The sequence below is a fragment of the Gekko japonicus genome, unplaced genomic scaffold (assembly GCF_001447785.1).
Source record: "Gekko japonicus isolate JY-2015 unplaced genomic scaffold, Gekko_japonicus_V1.1 scaffold2200, whole genome shotgun sequence".
Classification (NCBI taxonomy): Eukaryota; Metazoa; Chordata; class Lepidosauria; order Squamata; family Gekkonidae; genus Gekko; species Gekko japonicus.
Window position 1 is genome coordinate 129,867 of NW_015170955.1, and position 22,568 is coordinate 152,434.

Consider the following 22,568-nt stretch of genomic DNA (forward strand, 5'->3'; position numbering starts at 1 on the left):
GGCCTGAGCTCATGCGGTAAGCTACCATGGCAGGATGGGGATTTGAGCATGGGTACTGATTTCTGAGATTCTGCAAGGCTCAGCATAACATGAATGACTCATCTCTAATAGAGAGCTGAGGAGGAAGGTAGGGGCTTGCCGCCACAGTTGTCTTGAATGTCCTTTCAATACCCTCAGATGAAATATCGCAAGCAAGGATTCTATCTCTTAGTTGAGGGGTGTGCACGACTTTTCTGGCCTACCACAGTCAACCAAAAATTTTGGACTTCTGCTTGAACATCTGAGCAAGTAAATGAGTGTGCGGGACTATACCAGTTTAAAACACTTAAACTTGCAGGATTTTTTGGGTAAGCATTAGAGATGCATCCAAACATGTGCATTCTAGAAGAGAAACCGAAAGGTAGAAGGAAAGCTCCATTCTGTCTCTGTTTGGATAGTTTCTGAACTGGCACTTAAAGCTTGATGGTTATTAAGCTAAGAATCAATATTCCTATCCTCTCAAAAGGGATCTGAACCATGATGTGATTCCCCCTCACCAGATGATTAATTCCCCAGATGATTAATTCTGTTTGTAATGCAGATGTAGACATTTGCAGTGGAATTTTGATTTGGGATGTTCAGCCCATGAATCCATGAAGTATCACTCTCATGTTTGGAACCTGACAATGAGGAAGTTTTTAAGCTGACCTTTCCTCATATTGCTTATTATGCAGTTCACAGTGCTGTCCTATGCAGTTATTCCAGTCTATGATAGTAGAAATCAAGAAATTACCCAATATTTATCCTTCTAAATGGGAGCGCATTGTGATTAGAAAGTTGTTATGAGACCATACTTGTTTCATGGAATGTGGCTTACCAATCAGTTGACTCTTTTGGAAGTCTTGGGGTCATTGATGGGATTCCTAATTGTAGCCCCAAACTGGTGGTTCAGTGTCAGCTAAGGCTGCCATGGTATGGAATGTCTTCTTGTCTCCTTCCTCCCTTTCCCCCTTCGGCTGCACTCTGTTATCTGTCCAGTGTCCTTGAAGGTTTTACTCTGCCTGCTCCTAGCTTCCCGCTGGGAATGTAGCCGTTGCTTTTTGCCTGCGTCTTCAGGTACTTGCCTATTGGCTTTACTGTATCGGGGGTCATGTATGAAGGGGGTATATCTGAAGGTTCAAAGCATTAGCCCATCATTCCTGACACAAGTGTTCATGGTGTCCTGAGTACTAGCTCTCAATAAACTGATTGAGTGTCTTGACTGGGAAGCCTGACAATCAGTCAGGGGTCTTTTCAGTGGCTCTCAAGCCCTTATAGTAAAGAAAAACTAGTATGAATGAAAGGGATCTTTCTATCGTGTATTTGCTGTATACCCTTCTGTGTGCCTGGATATTAAAATGCATGCTGGTATCTTTAGGTAGAATAGTATAAATATGTACAGTTCCACATAGCCCATAGGTAATGGAAACATCATGCAACATGTTTATATTCAATATGATCATTGTGGTAAGATGGGACTGCCCTACATAAAGTACCACTGTTTCTTCTTAGAGAAAGGTGAGCGATTTGTTGGATGTGTTCTGAGCTGGGATAGTTCAAGTTAATTTGTTTATTGTGTGTAGATTTTCTTGGTATGATTCCATGAATGCAGCCTGAAGTGCATCAGCCAGTCTGATGGCACACTATAACATCCCTGTCAGAAAATTACCACCTGGAAATGTGACACCTGAGTCAGCTCTAAAGAAACAGCAATATAGAGCTTCTGTGAGGTAGAAACCCAAATTGAGGTTTAACTTTCTCCCTTATTTTTGCACTTACTGTTAATGCAGGCTCAACAAGGCCTAGTTAAATCTGAAAAGGATCTTGGGGAAGGAGCTCAACATATTGCTAGCACTTACCTAGGAGGATTGAAGGATTAGGTACAAGCTAGCTCTTGTATGTATCACTCCTGGGTTTTTTTGGTGTCTTAAAGTGTCGTTATGTATAAATAAAGCGTTTAACAGAAAAGTTAGTGGGGAAGAGCTCATACGATTAAATTGTTTGATTTAGCAAAAATCGTTCTTGCTTTTAAGTCCATGTGTGTGTGTGTGTGTGTAGATACAATCTGCTCAGGACCGATACACAGAGCCACAGTTCAAATGGGGGGGGGGGGGGGTTCCCCACGCGAGCGGAACACACTATACAAATGGAAAACTTACTTGGGCAGAACACTGAAGTTTTCCTTCCTAAGCCTAATATTTGTTTGGGCTGCATCTAGATGGAGATTGTCCCTTTGACCCCAGTTCTTCAAATACCTATAGATTACACAGTGAGTAGTGCAGGAGGAGATGCATATAAAGCAGCAGAAACTGACCCTTTGCATGAAGCATCTTGACTTTTAAATCCTGAGACCTGAATACAGAACGAGGTGTGAAGTGTGAACCTGAATCCAAAGGTTAATGTTTCTCTTGTGTAGCCAAAAGCATGAGAGCTGCCACAAACCTTAGTTCTGGGTGAACCCTTGCAAATATTCATGAACCATGCTACTGGCTGGTGTTTTCCCCCGCCACTCATGGATCCAACCCAAAACATCCTTCTGGTTTTGACCCCAAAATTCAAGAAGTCAATCAGAACAGGCAGTTCACTGGGGATTAGTGATCTAGGCATTTCTATGTATTTAACAGACTGTGAACTGAATTATCTTCTACAGGTTCTCTTCTAGTTCCATGTGAACTGAGTATCTGTCATGTGAGCCAATTTGTTATTTAAAGCAAGCTCCTTTGTCCCGTTTGAAACCCCTTTCTAAAGTTAATCTCACACAATCTGCTTGGCACAGCATGCAGAGAAGAAATCCTCTGCATGCTGCTTGCAAATACATGCCATTTTACAATAATAGTGTGTCCAAGATATTAAATATAGCACCAAAATATAACTGAGTCCTTGGTTTTTAAAGAACTGAATGGAATCTACGGGGCAAGAGGATTCCATAATATGCATGGAAAATTGTGTGATGGCATGCAAAATCCGTTTAATTTTTAAAGCCAATGTAATGTTGACAAGGGTGTACCGTATTTCCAAGAAGAGAAAAAATTACAGTGGAATTATTTCTTTGATCTAACATCTGCATTTCCTTGAAGCAGAAGTAGCTTTAACAGTTTATGTCTTGCCTTCACTGAGTTGTTAAAAAAATGAAAGTATGATTGAAATTGTATTTTATTTAACTCCACAAATTGTTAGAGTTTACACAGATTCCTTACAAACAAATTAGGCAAATACTTCACTTGTCTTTGGATGTGCATATCCATGAACAGAATACAATTAAAAATAATAATACAAAGATTATTTAAAATGCCAATGCTATTTGAAGTACAATTTTTACATCATATACAGTTACAAACATGCTATAAAGAAATAACAATCTCAGAATACACTTGTAAACATATTAAGATTAGCACAAATGCACCCAGGGGAATACTTTTGAAGACTAAAGTGGACTTTTTGATAAGAGCAAAAAGCCTTATCAGCATAGCTTTACTTGGGATGTTTTCCAAAAAGCCTTATCAGCATAGCTTTACTTTCCATTGGCCTAAGTGGAATTCCAAAGTAAGGTTCTAACGTTAAGACATTACATTGGAGGTTAATCAGTATTTAAGAATTTTCTGCTAGGAAACAAGTAGCTACCTAGCCAAGCCAATAGATATCATTCTGGTGTTATGATAATGGCAAGGTTGTTTGACTAATGGATGCCTTACAACATTCAATATGCATTCTAAACATGAAGCAGTATCTGCATTATGTGTGGAACAATTGCTCCATATTTTACTGTGCTATACTGTGAACTTGGTGTTAGTCTTAACTGAGTGAAAGATATGAATATAACACTATTAATATACCAACAGTTCTTTAAATGATCCCATAATTGTTCAAAGTTTGCTTTTCATCTCCGAGTGCTGTACTGATGTGTAGAGAAGAATGCCGGCTATCATATTGCACTGATGATTTTCCAGAGCTTCCAGACAGGATCACTTTGTTCTTCATTGTTTTCTCCCTGCTTCGAGAAACCCAAAACTCCTGTGAAGCTGTTCCAAAGCCTTCTTGATAAGGGTTTTTTGAATGCTTCCTGATGATGGTTTTTAGGACACCTGCATAGATTACAACTGCGAAGCTATCGAATGCTGTCGTTTGGCCTCCTCCACATGGCTCCTCTTCCCGGCAGTAGACACAAACTGTGTTGGGGGGGGGACAGGAAACCAATTATTACAATGAGATAGTCAACGTTCTTTATGTGTGCATACACAACTCTGTTTTAATAGAGTTGGAGAAAAGTGCTGATATAGGGGAATAATTTAAATTCATGTAAGTTCTTAATTACCTGCAGGTGACTTTGGGTGTCACAACTGGTTCAACTGGTCCTGGAACTGCTGCCATATTGTCATACCATTGGTCCATCTATCTCATTGTTGCCTATTTTGACTGGCAGTCGCTCTCAGAGAAACACCCTTTCTAACAGTTGCCACTCAAGACCCTTTAATTGAACATGGAGGAAATTTGACCTGGAAAGTTAAGCGTGTGCTTTGAAACTGAACCACTGCCCCGCTATCCTCAAGATTCTCGAGTTTGTTGTGTGATTATAAGAAATTGTGAGGTGAAAAAATGCAAATACATTACTCAACGAAAATAGGCTTCTCTCTTTGCTAACGGGACTGTGTCATGCAGTGTGTACCAATCTGAAAAGCAAAATTTCACTACAGAAAATGATTCTTAAGTAGTCATCTAGCAGGTTGTTTGCTGAGGAAATCTAGAGGTTTTACAAGTATTAGACTGACTTGCTTGTTCCAATTGATTTGGAGAAGGTAAACAGGATACATTAGTCCAGTACCCCTCACTTTGTTTAGAATCTGTTAAATAAGTACATTATTCAAATAGCACTTTGCTGATTGTAGGTGCTTAGTGGAGTCTCTAAGTCTGTCTGTGCTCAACTGACTCCTTAAGAAGGCTAATACTTGTGCAAACATGCAGGCTGCTGGATGTCTAAGATCTTTTACTGTGTAGGCAGGTGGGATCTTGCACTGGGTGTAAGGTTGAGATGTATTTAAAGTCCTCTGTCATCTCTGTGGAACCTAATGTTTTGCCCAACCCACCCGTGTCTCCATTTCCTATCTGTAAAAACAGAATATTGCATCCTTAAGAAGTCAATACTTTACAAAGTATATATTGTTTCCTTGAATGATGTGCAGTTAAACGATCACCTGCATACTGCATTACGAATAACAGCTTATGTTAAGGGGCAAATAAATCCAAGAGGTAACTAAGAACTGTGTTGCAACAAAGGATATAAAGAATGTGGATTGCTTCTGTACCTTAGCCTGTCCCTTAGGGTGTCCATTTCCCTATTTGTTAAATCACCACATAATGGATTGGATCCAGCCAGCTTTTCTGCTAGTGAAAAAGGAAGGACCACCCAAAACAGCTATGCTGGGAATCATGGGACTGGCATGTAAAAAAAAAGCCACCAGGAGGGGGCACTGCAGAAAGGAGGAAAATTGGGTAAGATTGAGTTGAAAACCTGAGTGGATCCTACGCAATATATCAGATACTAGTTTGATCCAGAGTGCTTGCAAAATGTTGTTTTATGGTTCTATGGGCTTTTTTTTTTGCTAATGTCCCTGCCTCACCAAACAATGTGAATAAGAATGGTCCCTGCTAGAGGCAGTGGGGCCTCCTTGCAGATCAGTGCCATAGCGTGGCCATGCCCTTTTTATATGTCTTAACTTATCTGCAAGCAACTTTGTCCGTGTGCTCAAAGAGTACAATTCAAAACACTTCATAAATCTGCTGATGCAGTAAAAAGTCTAGGGGGGAAAGCATCTGTTCTTTTTGTAGACTAATCTCAAAATTAGGCCAATGCAGTGAATACATTAGAGAGCTTAGCTGATTTTTTTTGTTAAAAGCTTAAATATTTATGCTCCAAAGTAGATGTCTGCATTTTGATTAAAGTGTCCACAAGCCTTATAATGATGGCTTAAAAAATATTCAGAACTTCTATAAAGCATGAATTGTATACCCTCTTTTTAAAGTTGGCAATTGTGTGAATGCTTACATAATCTTTATTTCCAACTAGTTAGCCAAAAATATGACACTGCAGTCCTGAACAGTTATACCTTTTGAAGCCCATTTTCTAATGTACTTAGCAGAGTATAACTCTGTTAGGACTGCACATAAGTCTTCTAAAAGGTCATATGATGATGGCTCCTGTATTGCTGGAATAAAAAAAGTAATACACAACGGGTTGGATCCAACCAGCTTTTCCATTGGGGGGAAAGGAGTCCCCTCTGACAGTCAAAAAAGCTATGCTGGGGATCATGAGACTTGCATGGACAGAAACCACTTTGAGACATGACCTGTAATATGGAGGAGACTTGGCTGAGACTGAGCAAAAGAGTTGGCTGGATCAAACCCAACAGTCCTCTTTTAGAGCTACAAAGGAGATGCTCTGTTGGTAGGATTAGTTGTACATCATCCTAAGGCACAGGAACAGCAACTATGGACTAAAATAGGCATTGCAGTAGCCAGTGGGCCAGCATCTAGGGGACAGTAACAGTACCTTATTGGGCCAGTATACAATCCTGTGGCTCAGTTTCTTAGTAAATTATGTACAAACAAGGCTGCAGTTTGACCTCATCTCTTCAGTTGCTTGACATGCAAAAGGCTCCCTCCCCAGCTATGCTCAAACTAATATCTGTAAGGTGGGTTATGGTTAAGAGCGCAAATATTTCCTTTCACTTACTTTTTGTTATGGTATCTTGTTACAAAGACTTCCCCAATGGCACTAACTACAAAATAGCTTTTAGTCTTGCAAATGGATATTCTGGAAGTGGAAAACACAACCCACCTTAAGTGCATAGTTATCACTCAGGCTCTGCAATATTAACTTAAACGCATTGTATTTCAAGATACATTAGCAAAATAGATCGGCTGCATAATCATGGAACAGGAATGGCGGTGGCGGTGGTGGTGGGGAGGGGAGATGACTGGATCCACTTTCTGAATTCCTTTTGCAGCAAAAGGCTCAACAGGTCTTCCTCCCAAATTCCTACATTCAAAGTGAGCTGATGGGATCGCTTTTACCACCAAGCTGTCCCTGAAATCTGCCACCAGTTGAAATCAACACACAGGTGTGGGCATTGGTATGAGGAACTTATTTGATCATCAGCTCTTAAAAAGATGTTTAATGCATTTCTTTACAAACCTAATGGCACCATAACTGGCTGGGAATTTTAACAATTGTGTGTGGGGGGGGAACACACTTAGCATGTAATGCATGAACAAAGATTGAAGTTACATGAAAGATACCTTAAATTTGAAGTATTTTCTGGAATGACTTCAGGTCATAATGAATGCCCCTGCAATCTGAACCACTTTAAGAAACAGCTTGGTATCCTAATTTGCTCCCTTCTAAATTGCGGCACTCAGCTCCAAAAGTTCTATATTATACTTCCCTCTTATATTTTTATAAGACAGCAAGAATGAGTTGGTACTTGGTGTCAAAAGTATTTGAAAGAGGCCTGCAGAAAGTATACTTGGTTCAAGATGCCATTTTCTTCCAGTTTCTACACCTTCACTCAGTGTTTTTATTTTACTCTTGTGCTGAGAGAAAAAAGTAAGCTTTCCCTGAAGAACCGTTGTTATCACTTAAAAGGTTTTCACTCCTGATCAACCTTACCAGTTTGATAAGAGGCTACTTTTGAGATAATGATTTGGGATTCTAGCCTCTATCATTTTTAATCTATTATACTGAACTACCTATGGGTATGCCATTATCTTGATGTAGGTCCAGAGATGCAAAGCTATTAATGGCATGTTTTATTCATCAGCAGAATGGCATGCTTCTCTGAAAGGGAGTTTTGGCATCCTTTTGATTCTGAGTATATTTACATGTTCTATCTGCATGCCTCTGGAGTGGAGAAGTATTTGCATATACATACAGTTATTTGCACTTCAGAACCTCCTATGAATTAAGCCACAGGACCCCCTAGCTTGGTTAAAAGTATTATTTCTGTCTGAGACTGTGGGATGCAATGCAAAGTTAAAGAGGTTCAACTTTCACACTGCAGCAGTCTGCTGGGGGCTGTTTTGAACAGGTCGGCACCTGAGCCCAAACCACAATGAACCAGAAACACAATATACGTTGGCTAGGGATGCCAGCCTCTAGGTGGGACATGAGGATCCCCCTGAATTAGAGCTCATTTCCAGACTACAGAGAGCAGTTCCTCTGGAGAAAACAGGTGCTTTGGAGGGTAGACTCTATGGCACTGTACCCCACTGAGGTCCCTGACCTCCCCAGGCTCCATCCCCAAATCTCTAGAGTTTCCCAGCCTTGATTTGGCAACCCTACCCCCCTATCCTCTACCAGTGGCTAAGGGGCACCTGGCAACCCTAAATATGACTGCCACACCCCCCCCCCCCATCACTTCTGCCATTGCCATCTTTTCTGCTGATGAACAAGGAAGGCGGGTTCCTCTTTACAAAGGTGGTGGGTGTGTTAATCTTTCATAACAAAATAAAAGTCCAGTAATACATGTTAGTCTTAAATGTGCCACAGGACTTCTGTTTTATTTTGGGATACTCTTTGGCCACCACAAAAAGGCCATGCTGGGGTTGGGACCTGCCTGTACGAAAGCTGAGTGGGATCGAGGCTGCAGTAAGAAGGACAATTCTGCAAGATGGAGTGAAAAAGCTTCCTGGGTCCAACCTGTGGGAAGCTGTAGAAAAGGAAGTTTGATTTCTTTTACCTATTGCAAAAATCAGATTATAAGACCTTTTTTTGTAAGACATGGAGCTATTCTTTTTTAATATCTAAAATCCTGAGCAGGCGGCCCCACTGGTTGTAGCTGGGGAGCTCGTGGTGGAATTAAACCTTTAAAGGGTATACATTTACTGAAGCAGGGTTGTCAAAGAATGATTGGTCCTGCCTCTATGACTGGGACTGCAGCACCTGCATAAAGCAGGGGAAACTTTCCCCTTTGTGTTATTTCTGTGTCAGGAAAAGCTTTACCTGCGCTTTGTCTCTCTGTCTTGACTGCTGACCAAAGATCCAGAAGCAGGCCAACGAAAGGCAGTGGCCGCCTTCCACAATCACAGCCCAAGCACAATTTCCCTGGACCTGGTAGAGGTTTATAACATAGCCCCCTCTTTCCAATCCATCTCTTACATAGTGTGTCATGAAACACACATTTCTCTTCTTGTAGCATGGTAATATGCAAATGGCTCCTCTGTACAGGTGCCAACCTCCAGGTAGGTCCTGGGGGGGGGTCTCCCAGAGAATTACAACTGATCTCCAGGCTACAGAGATCAGTTCTCCTGGATAAAATGGCTGCTTTAGAGGGTGGACTCTATGGCATCACACCGCTGCTGAGATCCCACCCCTTCCCAACCCCACCCTTCCAAGGTCCATCCCCAAATCTCCCAAGAAATTCCCAATCTGGAGCTTGCAGTCCTACTCTTCTCCTCCCCATTTTCCCTGTCCAAAATGAACATTGGGCCTTTCTGAGTGTTGGTGCCATGAGAATGGGGTGAAAAAAAATTGGCTTTAGCGTGGCATAGAAGGCTGCTGGATAGCAATGGAAGAACCTCTGCATTTTTAGGAAAGGAATAGTTATCGGGGACCTGCCTATTGCAGCTTGCTATGCTCCCCCCCCCAAAAAAAAGTCTTTCTCTTGGGATGGAGGTCATTGGACCATTGGAAACAACATGGGGTGCCTGAGGGACCAGTTCTCAAGGGTGAAAGGTAATGTCAGCAGAAAGCTACCGTAAGCAAAAGTGAGCATGTGGTCTAAATCACTTTATCATAATCTTTATCCATCTTGATCTATGGAGGTGGGTCTACCCAAAAGACCTGCATTCTAGACTTTTTAAACATGGATGAGGCAGGAGAAAACTTAGCCTTTGCATCTCAACTGTATTTCACTAGCCAGAGTGTCAAATCGTTCCCACTCACTGTGAAATAATCAACAGAGAAGCCCAGCGCTACTTTCTCATTTGGAACAGTGCCCTGGAGTTCACGTAAAACAACTACTTTTATTGTGCTGCTCCCTCTTTACTTCTCTTCACCCCCCACGCATACTGCTGGTCCTCCCCCTCCCCTCTATGTCCAAACCAAATAAAATCACAAAGAAAAGGCACCCAGAGTAAAATTGTATGTGGCTTGTGGTTGGTAAAATGCCCCCCCTAAGCTTGTTTGGAAGTGAAAGTATAATTTGCGATTGTGTTTATTTTGGAGAATGGACTCCATCAGCCACACACTGTTCCTAAGCGATCGCAGAGGGGCAGCCTCTTACAATCGCATCCTTCTGGCGCCTGGTTTTATTACTCCACACTTATGAATGACCCTTGCCTAGATCTAACTCCCGCTCTATAGAATTTCAGATACCTCAGGGAAAGGGCACTCTGGAATGCAGGGGCATGCATCTCCTGTGGGAACAGTGCTGTCGGTGGAGCTTTCGCCTCAAGGACAGGTTAGCTGGAAGGCAAGAGGGAAAACAGGGAATAAGAAACACACCAACACTGATACATCTCGTTTTCATCCTATGAAGTCCCGAATCCATACAGTTGCAGCAGGTTCCATCAAAAGCAGTCTTTGTTTTATATAAATTGTCCCATACAACAGAACCTTTAGCTGTCCCTCGGCTAGGCAAAGGCAAGCACTCTTAAAACCAACTGGAGTTAAAAATGCTTATGATTGGCTGGATCAATCATCCTTTTGGTTTTTAGTGTAAGAAGAGCTCCTAACCCCTTTTCAGGAACATAATGCTTGATGTCTGCTAATAGTTCCATCTTAGACTATTCATAAACTGCCTAAATGATTTCATAGGGAACTGTGGCTGAAACACAGAATATATGAATGTGTCCAAACAGTGCCTGAAAACAAGAGAGAATACTGTCATACCTTGCCAAAGCACAATCTGCCACCACAGTTGAGCAAAAGTAATACAATATTTAACTTAAACCACTAAAAAAACCCACTTCCTCCTGAGGAACAGGTGTTGGTCGCATAGTGGTTTAGCTCTTGAGATTAACTAGACACTCTTGATCCTAACCTCATCATGGAATCATCGGATGGAGTTAAAGGATAACAGCCTCAAAAAAACCCTCCCCATTTAATACTGGCCAACCATACAGGATTGTTGTTTAAAAATGTGAAGAATGCAGATAGTCATGGACATCCATCAGGAAAAAAAAATTAAAAAGCAACATTAATGTGAAATTGTGAATCCTTTTATTAGGAAACTACTTTAAAAAACCACAAAGCACCAAGCAAGTCACAAAATGATGTTTTACTTTGTCCCAATATCACTCTGCTGTTGCTCTAGGGTTCTTGTCAGATTGAGCATTTAAGGAAAAGTTCTAAGCATTACTGATGCAGCTATGACCCTTCAGTGGCAGGAAGATGAGCAGCAGGGAGTAGTTCTCCAGCCAGTGTGACGGGTTTGGATGTGGGAGGCCTTGGTAAGCCTCTGTCCCTCAGTCTAACCAAACCCACAAGGCAGTCATGAAACTAACATGCTACTTTGTGTTCCTAGAAGAAGGCCAGGATATAAATGCCATAGTAAAATAACTATAACAAGCTTCTCAGCTTCCCAAAGTCTCTGAATCCACTGTCAGGCAGATGAACACTTTGTCTGATCCAGAATGGCTGTTCTAGAGTCTTATAGAACTATTAGCTATGTATACAACATAGCTAAGATTGATCTGTATTTTATCATGAGCCTGGTAATGCTCAGAACTTGAGAACAGACCCTAGAAAAACATTAGATGAAGGTCCTTTTCTCCCCCTTACACAGCTGAGGTCCAGTTTTACCAATCAGTTCTCTTAAGACCACTTTGCAAATGGCAGAAGGGATCTTTTCTTGGGAATAATCCCCCCCCCTCCTTCATTGCTTTAACTGAGTCAAAGAGGACAAAAAGCTCCAGTGCCAGCACCTGATGCTTGGGCAACTCTCTCTATGAGGCTGCAAGCTATTTGGTTGGGGGTCGTATCACTGAAGTTACTGATATTTCTGCAGAATAAGTGTTTTGGGGGTCACTGAAAAGTTGGGGGGGAGAAACTGAAGCAAATATCTCACTCTTCCAGATTATTGCATTAAAATTAGCTTCACCTTTCAGCTCTTGAGTACAATTTCTTAAAGCTATGCAAATCTGGGTGAGTCTGTTTCTGAAGGGGCAGGAGGAAAAGAAGCATGAAGGTACCAGATCTTTTGTCTCATCAAAGAAATGTTGAAAACCATCACAGAAAACAGTGTAAGTGGTTATTAGACAAAGGTTACAGGTCCTTTCCAGTGGAAAATAGACAAATAATTGCATCACACAGGTGTAGAAGGGTTGCTTATAAAAATAGTTGTATGCACACCACCCCCTTATACACAAGCTTTGTTCCCGTTAGATATTCCCATTCACTTGTGTGGCTACAGCACTTAGGTCTAAATCTACAGTGTTACTTTAATTGGGACTTTATTTGCCACTAAAACCCAGTGACGACCATCCTAATCAAATGCGGTGCTTATTCCACCCGGCACACAAATCTAGGACTGGTGCAGTCGATGTGGCTACTCAGTCTTACTTTGCTCCTTATGAGCAGGAAAAGAAATGTCTTATTGGCACTGGATTTTCCGTGGCGGGCTTTAAAATGCCACAGAAGCTTAAAAAAACAAATCAGCAATACAGGTGCTCACAAGACTCCACGGCTTAGACGGGGAGCATTGGTGCCACCTCAATCCCCACGCCTCCCTCTGCCCCCCCCCCCCGGCGGCAGGAGGAAGGGAAAGCAGAGACCGGCGACCTGTTCCCAGCCCAGTCCCTACCTGGCCTCTGCCCGTTGCCGAGGAGCACCCCGGTCAGGATCAAGAAGCAGGTCAAAAGGAGCAGCTGGAGCCTCATGTTGCGGCCGCCGCGGACTGACAGCCCGGGAGATCCGCTCTGGCCGAGCCTGGCGGCAAAGGAGACCCCCGTGTCCCGAAGAGGCGGCTGCCGTTTCTCTCCCGGGCTCTGCTCACATTCTACGGACGCGCTGGAGGAAAGAGCTGCCCGCGCCCGGCAAGGTTAATGATCGCATCAGGCAAGGTTACTGCCTCTCTGCGCTGCGGCCGGCCGGTGCCTCCCTCTCTTTCCCCTCGTCTTCCCCGTCACTCCCCCTTATTTTCCATAAGCAAACAACGGGGGTGGGGTGGGGGGGAGCCCGTGTAAACAGCAGCTTCTGTCAATGTCTGTGAAGCCAGGAGCCGGGAGGAACAATAGTCCAACTTCCCTCTCGATTCATTCCAGGCAAGGCTTACTATGCAAAGCGAGCCGGAGCCTTCCTCCTCCCATTTGCAACTGTTTATGCCTTGCTGCGTTTTTGCCGGCCCGGATTGGTCTCATATGCGAAGAGTAAGGGAAGAAGAAGGGGCAGGAAGTCTCCCCTTTGTCCCGCTCTGAAAGGGTCCGCTTTAGAGCATTGTGGGTTCTTCCCTGCTGCTCCACAAACCTTTGTCCCTTATCAACTAGCTGCAAAGTGGCATCTATTCAAAGTGAAAACATCGACTGAATGGGCATCTTTCCCAGCTTCAAGGAAGGCACCAAAACATCTTGATTTCTGTAAATAACTTTTTGAGACTGATAAAATGGGTATTGGCCATGGGGCTGATTCCCCCCCCCCAGTGGAACTCCACCCCAGGTTTTGCTGGAGACCAAGAAGATGTGTACCAACATAGCTAACAGGTACAGGGTTTTTTGCTCATGGAATAAATGCTTCTCTGCCATTCAGGCCACTTCCAGTTTGCTTTCACTTCAAAAACACAGTCTTCATGTTGGTTTTGACACTGAACTGCAGGCTGTGGAAGGTCAGTAGTTCAGCAGTTCGAGACCCGAGTTGCCGCATGATGGAGTGAGCTCCCGTCTCTAGTTCCAGCTCCTGCCAGCCTAGCAGTTCGGAAGCAAGAAATTGCAAGTAGACAAATAGGTACCACTTTGGTGGGAAGGTAACAGCGTTCCATGCGCCTTGGTGTTTAGTCATGCCGGCCACATGACCACAGAAACGTCTTCGGACAGCGCTGGCTCTTCGACTTTGAAACGGAGATGAGCACCGCAACCCTAGAGTTGGACTCGACTGGCTTTCGAGCAAGGGAACCTTTACCTTTACCTATTCTGCTGGCCACCTGTCCAACTTTAAAAAAATGTTAAAAGGCTGCTTGTGCATTGACATGACAAAAAGATCATAAAGCAATGTTGTTTCAAAAAATTAAACTACTTTTTGAAGGTTTGAAACTGCTCTGAAGGGAGGTAGGGTTGTGATGTCAAAGCTACTGGGCAATCAATGCTGTGCCCAGCAGAACCCCCCCCTCTAGAAAATAATAGGTAAATCTAAAAATACTGAGCCTTGTGCATTGAAAAGATGGCTGTAACATTTTTTTTAAAGCCTTTTACCCCATTTCCCCCTTTTCACAACTTTTCTACCTCCCCTTTGATAGAGAATCCCAAGTGACCCCTGTGCTGCAAATATTTGCCAACTGTGTCAATAATTTCAAGGCCGGTGGCTTTATTTCAACTACGAATAGGGGCCACATAATGAGCGAAGCAAATAATATGCTCCTATAAAGCCCCTGAATGGGATGTTTTTGTAACACAGAGAATTTCCAGCAACTGTAAGGAAAACTCATGCAGTTTATCCCCTTTTTTAAAAAAATTAGGAGTTCAACAAATGTGTTCACTTTTTCCCTCTGGATATGCTTTGTAGACTGGGCTGTCTTCTTTCCCTCACTTACCCAAAACTCTTACAATATTTGTGTCTGGAGTGAAGGAAGTAGAAAGAGGCCTCCTTTAGTATTCTGAGAGTGGTTCTGAGCCCATAACCTTGCTAAGTTATTGACCATATATTCATGTGTTAACTATGAAGTACCACTCTCACGGTCACATTGGACCAGACCTTCCATCTATATTGCTCCTGATTGCAGTCAATACTGGAAGCTTTTGGGGGTAATTGTCCTTGACAACGCACAAGCTAAAATAGATTAATTCCTCTAATACAAATATGAGCAATTAGCCAAATTGAAATGAGTACAGCATTGTGTAGGATGTCTGCAGAAAGCAAAGGACATTGTCCTACATCATAAGTCCAGATTGTTAGCTACTGCCCTGCACCCTCCTTTGTTTTTTTTGTCTCCAGTACCAGGTAGTCAGAGGTATTCTGCATCTGAACATGGAGGTGCTAGTAGGGATGCCAGCTTCCAGGTCAGGCCTGGGGATCCCCTGGAATTACAGGGGATAAGTTCAGCTGGAGAAAATGGATGCTTTGGAGAGTGGATTCTGTGGCATTGTACCCCACAGGTCCCTGTCCTCTCCAGGCTCCATTCCCAAATCACCAGGAGTTTCCCAGAGTAGATCTGGCAACCTACCCCCCCATCCCCCATGGGGGGCCAGGGGAGACCTGGCAACCCTAGGTGCTGTTTAGCTGACTTGGTTAATAGCTACTGTAAGGTCTAGCCCCCATAAAGTTGTGTAAAAAGACATTGAAGCCAGTGGCCATTAGGGTTGCCAGGTCTGGGCTGGAAAGTACTTGGAGACTTTGGGGGTGGATCCAGGAGAGGGTGGAGTTTGAGTAGGGGCCTCAGCATGGGACAATGCCAGAGAGTCCACCCTTCAAAGCAGCCATTTTCTCCAGGGGCGATCCCCAGGCCCCACCTGGAAGCTGGCAACCCTAGTGGCCATCCCCACAGTATGTAACAGAAAAATTCTGAAAGTTAATTCTGCAGCTGTGAACCTGAGCAAACTTGAATGTTTTAGAAGCAAATAGGGAGGTTACAGTATAAAAGTGGAAGCCATACAGACTTTGCGGCAATCATTTCCAAAACTCCACAGCAAAGCAGATTTGGGAAAGATGGGGGGGGGGATAGAAGCTCCAGGACATACACAAAGGCACCAAGATGCTGTGAGGAAGCAGGAAAAAGACCCTACTTCCCAACAGCAGCAAACTTGGGCCGAATAACCTGTGTGGAAATGACCTTACATACACACACGTTTTCCCCAGAATGGATAAAAGCAGCTTGGCAATAGAGATGTTAGGTAGGAAAACATAGAACCATAGAATTATGGAGTTGGAAGGGACCTCCAAGGTCATCTAGTCCAACCCCCTGCACAATGCAGTAAATTCACAAAAACCTCCCCCTCCACACCTGCAGTGACCGCTGTTCCACGCCCAGAAGGTGACAAAAAACCTCCAGGATCCCTGGCCAAACTGGCCTGGAGAAAACTTGCTTTGGAAGGATTCAGTTACTTCTCCTTGACTGGTAACCCTCAGTGGCTGAATTTTGATAAGGGAAGGCTCACAGAACTATACAGCAGAACTATACTCTTGGAGACACTGACTGTAGAACATCCCAGTTCTGTAGAATTCAGGCCTACTGTACTCTTTTTAAACATGCACTAAACTTTTCTGTAAGACTATAGCTCAGGCCAAGGATAAGGTAAGAGAACCACCATGGTGTAGAGGATGGAGCAGGATCTGAGAGATCCAGGTTCAGTCCCCCATTCTGCAATGGGAGATTGCTGGGTGACCTCAGGCCAGTCACTCTCTCTCTCAGCCTAACCAACCTGATAGGTCATTTCTGGGAGGATAAAAATGGAAGAGGGGAGAGTGATGCTGCTGGAAGCCTCTTTGAGTCCTCAGGATATAATGATCTAAAGAAGATCCCAGCCTCTCTACTGCAAAATACCCAGGCATATATTCTCACGATCATTTCCTGGGCTGTATAAATTTGGCCAGCTGTTTACTAGAAGTTTGTAAGCTAAAAATATGAGCCAAACCAAGTGGAGAGACAATGGCCAGTGACTGAGAGTTTTTCTTTGGAGATGTAATCTAGAGTTGCTTTTCTGAAGCAAGAAGTCTTTTGGCAACGTTTAACATTGCCTGCAAATGTAGAGTTAATCCCTCCCCCAAACTAACAAAGGCACTATGTCTCTAACAGTTTTATAATAGGAAGAAGTTCAACAAATGCAGTTTTATTTATTGTATTTAATCTCAGAATTGGAAGGGACCACTAGGGGCATCTAGTCCAACCCTGCCAATGCAGGAACTAGGTAAAGGTAAAGGTTCCCTTGCTCGAAAGCCAGTCGAATCTGACTCTAGGGTTGCGGTGCTCATCTCCGTTTCAAAGCCGAAGAGCCAGCGCTGTCGAAAGACGTTTCCGTGGTCATGTGGCCGGCATTACTAAACACCAAGGCGCACGGAACGCTGTTACCTTCCCACCAAAGTGGTACCTATTTATCTACTTGCAATTTCTTGCTTTCGAACTGCTAGGTTGGCAGGAGCTGGAACTAGAGATGGGAGCTCACTCCATCATGCGGCACCCGGGTCTCGAACTGCTGAACTACTGACCTTCCACAGCCTGCAGTTCAGCATCTTAACCACTTGAGCCACCGCAGCTCCTTAATGCAGGAACTACTGCTGTAGTATCCCCAATACTTAAAAACCTCTAATGATGAAGAATCCACCACTTCATGAGGGAGACTGTTCCAGTGTCAAACACAGACCTCCTTTGTCTGCAGTTTGTATCCGTTAGTCCGAGTCCAGTCATCCAACCTGACTAAAAAGATATCCTCCCCATTCTCTGCATGGCATCACTTTAGACATCGGAAAGTGGCAATCATATCACGCCGTGAGCAACAGTCCTCTCCCATCATGTTGCCAGGCTGGGAAAAGCTGCAACGAACTTCATATCATGCCAGTTGTTAAAGGCAGATGAAGGGGAAAAGCCAGAGGAATGATTATGCACATATTTACTATTTCATTGAAACACCTTTGAGACTGGAATCTGGGCACCTGGCCTTCTTCAGTTTGGTGTAGTGGTTAAGTGTGCGGACTCTAATCTGGGAGAACCGGGTTTGATTCCCCACTCCTCCACTTGCACCTGCTGATGTGACCTTGGGTCAGTCACAAGCTCTGGCACAGCTGTCCTTGGAAAAGAGCAGTTTGTGTCAGAGTTCTCTCAGCCCCACCCACCTCACAGGGTGTCTGTTGTGGGGAGGGGAAGGGAAAGGAGTTTGTAAACCGCTCTGAGACTCCAAGTGAAGGGCGGGGTATAAATCCAATCTCCTCCACCTCCTCCTCCTCCTCCTCCTCCTCTTCTTCTTCTTCTTCTTCTTCTTCTTCCTGGCAATCCTAAAGCCATTGCACTAATTCAGCTGAGAAGCAGCCCAAGCCCCTGAAAAAGAAGGAGAAGCTGGAAACTCAGGCCCCCAAGCTGCCTAGCTGGTTTTGTTCTAATGTGTGCAGTGACTTGGAGAAAGCTGGACATGCATGCATTATGGGGGGTACGGTTGCCAACCTCCAGGTGAGATGGGGAGGTCTCCTAGACTTACAACTGATCTCCAGATGACAGAGGTCTGCCCCCCCCCCGGAGAAAATGGCTGCTTTGGAGGGTGGACTCTATGGCATGTTGAGTTTCGTCCCCACCCCAAATCCCACCCTCCCCAGGCTTCACCCACAAAATCTCCATGAATTTCCCAACCTGGAGCTGGCAACCCTACGTATGGGGGTGGTAGGAGTGAAAATGGCACCAGCCGCCTTGCACCTCTTTGCCATATGGCAACAGAGGTCACTTGTGTAGTACAGGAAACTCCTGTTTTTTTTTTTGTTGTTGTTCATTTGTACATATAAAACGAGCACATTGACACACTGTACCCCTACCACCCCACCCCCGTACTGGCTATACAGCTTCTTCTTCTAACAGCTGGTCAAGAGGGGGGGAAAAAGTCTAACTGTAGACTTGTAAAATGTGGGCTGTTAAGTTTGGTAGAGTACGGGTCCAGGACATTTACTTACAGATAGATTCATATGATGGGCATGTTGCCTTGCTTTGTCCTCTCATGACAAAAAGATAGGACATCCTCTGATAAACAACTAGATGACTGACTGAACAAAAGAGGATACTTCCAAGATAATTTCAGTTTGGTTGCTGTCTGAGTTGGGAACAAACACGTTGGAAACAAACAAAGGACTTGCGAATTACACTGAAATGTTTGTATATTGCTGCAAATTATTAAAAAGCAACCACGCCCAAATAAAAGTTTGCATGTTTAGCTAGACACAATCACTACCAGGTCAAAATATCTGCACTAGTCATGGCCTCCTCCTTTTGATTTTAAATATCAACTTTCCCTCTAAATTCTAGGAACAATTACCACCCAGCCTGAAGGGGTCAAATTCATTGTACATATGAATCTTCTCTTTGGGTTTTATTGAAAGTGCTCTGGTGGCTTCCTTTATTGAGCTTTGCCTTCTGTGAAGGGTGAAAAGCCATCCCAATAGATTTCCGGCTCCTGCCTTCTCAGACCTGCTGCTGAGTCTCTCTGCCTCATTTGTTTCTTTATCTGCTTTGAGTAATTCAGACCTCTGAAGACCTCTGCAACAGGTGAAAAAAACAAAGGCAGCTGACAGTCTTTTGTTCTGCAGTTTTGAAGGGGGGTGTTAGTATAAATAACTCATTTGTTTGTTTATATATTTTATGTTTTTTCTTCTCCCCAGTGTGGGACCCAAAGTGGTTTACAACATGATTCTCCTTGCTCACAACAGCAATCTTCAGAGGCTGAGCTTGAGTGACCAGCCCAAGAATACTATGGCCCTGGTCACACGGGGGGTGGGGGGAAGCACGGCCAAAGCATGGCTTTTCTGAGCCACAGCAAAATGGATGCACGGCGGCGGGATCAGACAGATCCCTCGAGCCCCCGAGCAGTTGCTCCCCGGCACGATCAGATGCTGGGGGGGGCAGGAAGCCACGGAACGGAGAGTGAGGCAGCCGGCTGTGCATGTGTGTGCATGCGCAGTTTTGCCGAAAGCCTTGGATGCTGCAGAAGATGGGCGCGCTGGCGATCCCATGGCCGCCCTTGCTGTGGAGTTTCAGGTAGGTAGTACTCCTTTCTAGGGTTTTTTTTTTGATGCGCGGTTTCGCCCGGAAAGGACGGATTGGGGACGGGTGTGCTCCGCTTCCCAGATGTTGCGGTGTGATTGTGCCCATTTGATGCGCCCATGATCCGTCCCTCTTGCGGGGCAAAACCTCCCGTGTGACCAGGGCCTCAGTAAGGCAGAGTAGCAACTCAAACCTGGGTCTCCCATACCTTAATTTGTGTAATGTATTCATCCCTGACCGCGGAGGCGACCTGGTCGCCACGCGGTCTGGTGGAGTAGCAGAGCTTCGGGAATGAGAACAAAGGGTCAAGCAGATCCTAGTTCGCACCAATAGGAGGGCTCGGATCCTGACTGAGAGCCTATGGATCTCTCGGACACCGTAAATAGCCAATCACGGGTGTGGGGTGTGTGGTTGTTTCCTGGGTTATATACACCAGCCTGTGAGCCAGCTCTTTGTCTTGTTCTGAACTAAGTAAAGTATGTTGAGCTGAGATCACTCCCGTCTGCATACTTTTCAGTTTGACACTCTAACTACAACACCTGGCTGAACCATCATATTGTAGATGGCAAGATATGGCTTAAGACAGTGTGGCTATACTAAAATACCAAGGTTCCACTTTACATCAAAAAGACTGGTCTACCAATTTCTATAAAATCTGGATGGGAATTCCAGTAGCTAATGAAAGGAACCCAGTTGAATACAAATGGAAGTAAAGAACTGTTTTGAGCTACAGCTGCAGGGGAAATGAGTTCATTTATGTATTTATGAGATTTCTGTACTGCCTCATCAGAGTGTTGCTTGAGATGACTTAAACAACAAGCCACTGAAACAAGCCCAGGGTCATAAACAAGATAAAGCTATCTAAAAAAACAAACCTCAAGTCAGAAGCAGACCATTTAACAGCTGGACAGATGTTTGAGTGCTGTGTGCCATCCAGTTGCTTCTGACTAATGGCAACCCTGTGATTTAATGGCCCCCAAACCATTCTGTCATTAACAACTTTGTTCAGGTCTTGCAAACTGCAGGTTGTGGCTTCCTTTATCTCACTTATCTCACATTGGGTCTCCCTTTTTTCTATCACCTTCCACCCAGCATTATCGTCTTTTCTAGTGGATTGAAAGGAAAAAACCTTTTTGGCCAGGTGCCAAATGTAGGTGGCCAGGTAAATCTTGGCGGAGGCTATTCCGAAGACATGGTGCCAGCACAGAAAATTCTGTCTCTGGTCGCCACCCGCCTCCCCTCTGAAGGTGGGACACAATTAGTCAGATGAGAAAATTCACCCCATTACTTTTTCCAGGTATTATGAAATGTTCATAAGTATTCTAATATCCAAGTTTCTATTGTTTCATACATACACAATGAAAAAATACAGTAGCATAAACCAATCACAAGATAGAAAGCTCATGAATAACAAGACTGGGGCGTATATTTACAAAGTCACCAAAGTGAAAAAAGGGTCCTTTTAAAACAATGGTATCAATAAAGATATAAACCTTAAACTGGACCAATGTTTTCAAAAGCTGTGGAACATCCACTAAATGCCGAAATGGGCTTGGCAAGGCTTAGAACTCCACAATATGTCCACAAAGCTGTGGCAATCCTTAAACTCTTTAAAAAACCCAGGTAGTCTCCAGTGTTTTATATCTTCATCCCAATATACATCAAATCCATACAATGCCTAAAAACCCCTTACCTTATCGTTAAAAGTGCTTTTGATGATTAATCAGAGTACAACTAGACACGATGGCATCCTTTTTAGCAGGGGTCATTTCATAGAAAAAGAGGTGCAGGAGCTCATTAGCATAATTTATTAGCATAATTTATTTGGATATGTCACACCCCCTGAAATCACCAGAAGTGTGTCAGAAGGCAACACCCACTGCTCAGGCTCCACTGGACTGTTTTGGATTGCTAGCTATTGGGGGGAGGGAACATGCAGATCTGCTCTCATAGAGGAGGGAGAGCTTGTACCTGAATAAAACTTGGTCTTAAAGGTGCCACTGGACTGTTTTGGATTGCTAGCTATTGGGGGGAGGGAACATGCAGATCTGCTCTCATAGAGGAGGGAGAGCTTGTACCTGAATAAAACTTGGTCTTAAAGGTGCCACTGGACTGTTTTGGATTGCTAGCTATTGGGGGGGGGGACACGCAGATCTGCCCTCACGAGCAGGGGGTGGGAATTGTTGCATGTGCCTGCCCGCTGGGCTCCTTACTGCTGGAGCTCTGCTCCTGTGCACTCCCGCAGGAAATGACCTCTGCTTTTTAGTGCCTAACAGAGGAGATTTTTTTTAGAGCTGGAAGGGGTCATGCGGCAGAACCAGGCATTCTTGTACCCACCTCCACCTTTTCAGGTACTAAAACAGCTGTATGGGGGTGGCTGTTTCAGCACTTGAAAAGGGGTGTGTGTGTGGGGGGGGGGGGAGACTACCTGGTCCCACCATACTGTGGTAGGGTTGCCAGGTCCTCCCTGGCCCCCTGTAGAGAAAGGTGGGCATAGGGTTGCTAGATCCAGGCTGGGAAACTCCTGGAGATTTGGGGGTGGAACCTGGGGAGGACAGGGACCTCAGTGGGGCACAATGCCACCAAGTCTACCATACAAAGCATCCATTTTCTCCAGGGGAACTGATCTCTGTAGTGTAATTCTGGGGGATCACCAGGTCCCGCCTGGAGGCTGAC

At 44.2% G+C, this 22,568-nt stretch overlaps 1 protein-coding gene across 1 annotated transcript; it reads right to left on the reverse strand.

The window, feature by feature from the left end:
• Window positions 1-3,539: 3,539 nt before the first annotated feature.
• Window positions 3,540-13,047, reverse strand: APELA (apelin receptor early endogenous ligand). The gene is made up of 3 exons (XM_015418914.1): window positions 12,816-13,047; window positions 10,388-10,477; window positions 3,540-4,184 (listed from the first exon to the last, which is right to left on the reverse strand). The coding sequence occupies exons 1-2, from the start codon at window positions 12,889-12,891 to the stop codon at window positions 10,389-10,391; spliced, it is 165 nt and encodes a 54-aa protein (XP_015274400.1). The 5' UTR covers window positions 12,892-13,047; the 3' UTR covers window positions 3,540-4,184; window position 10,388.
• Window positions 13,048-22,568: the final 9,521 nt, after the last annotated feature.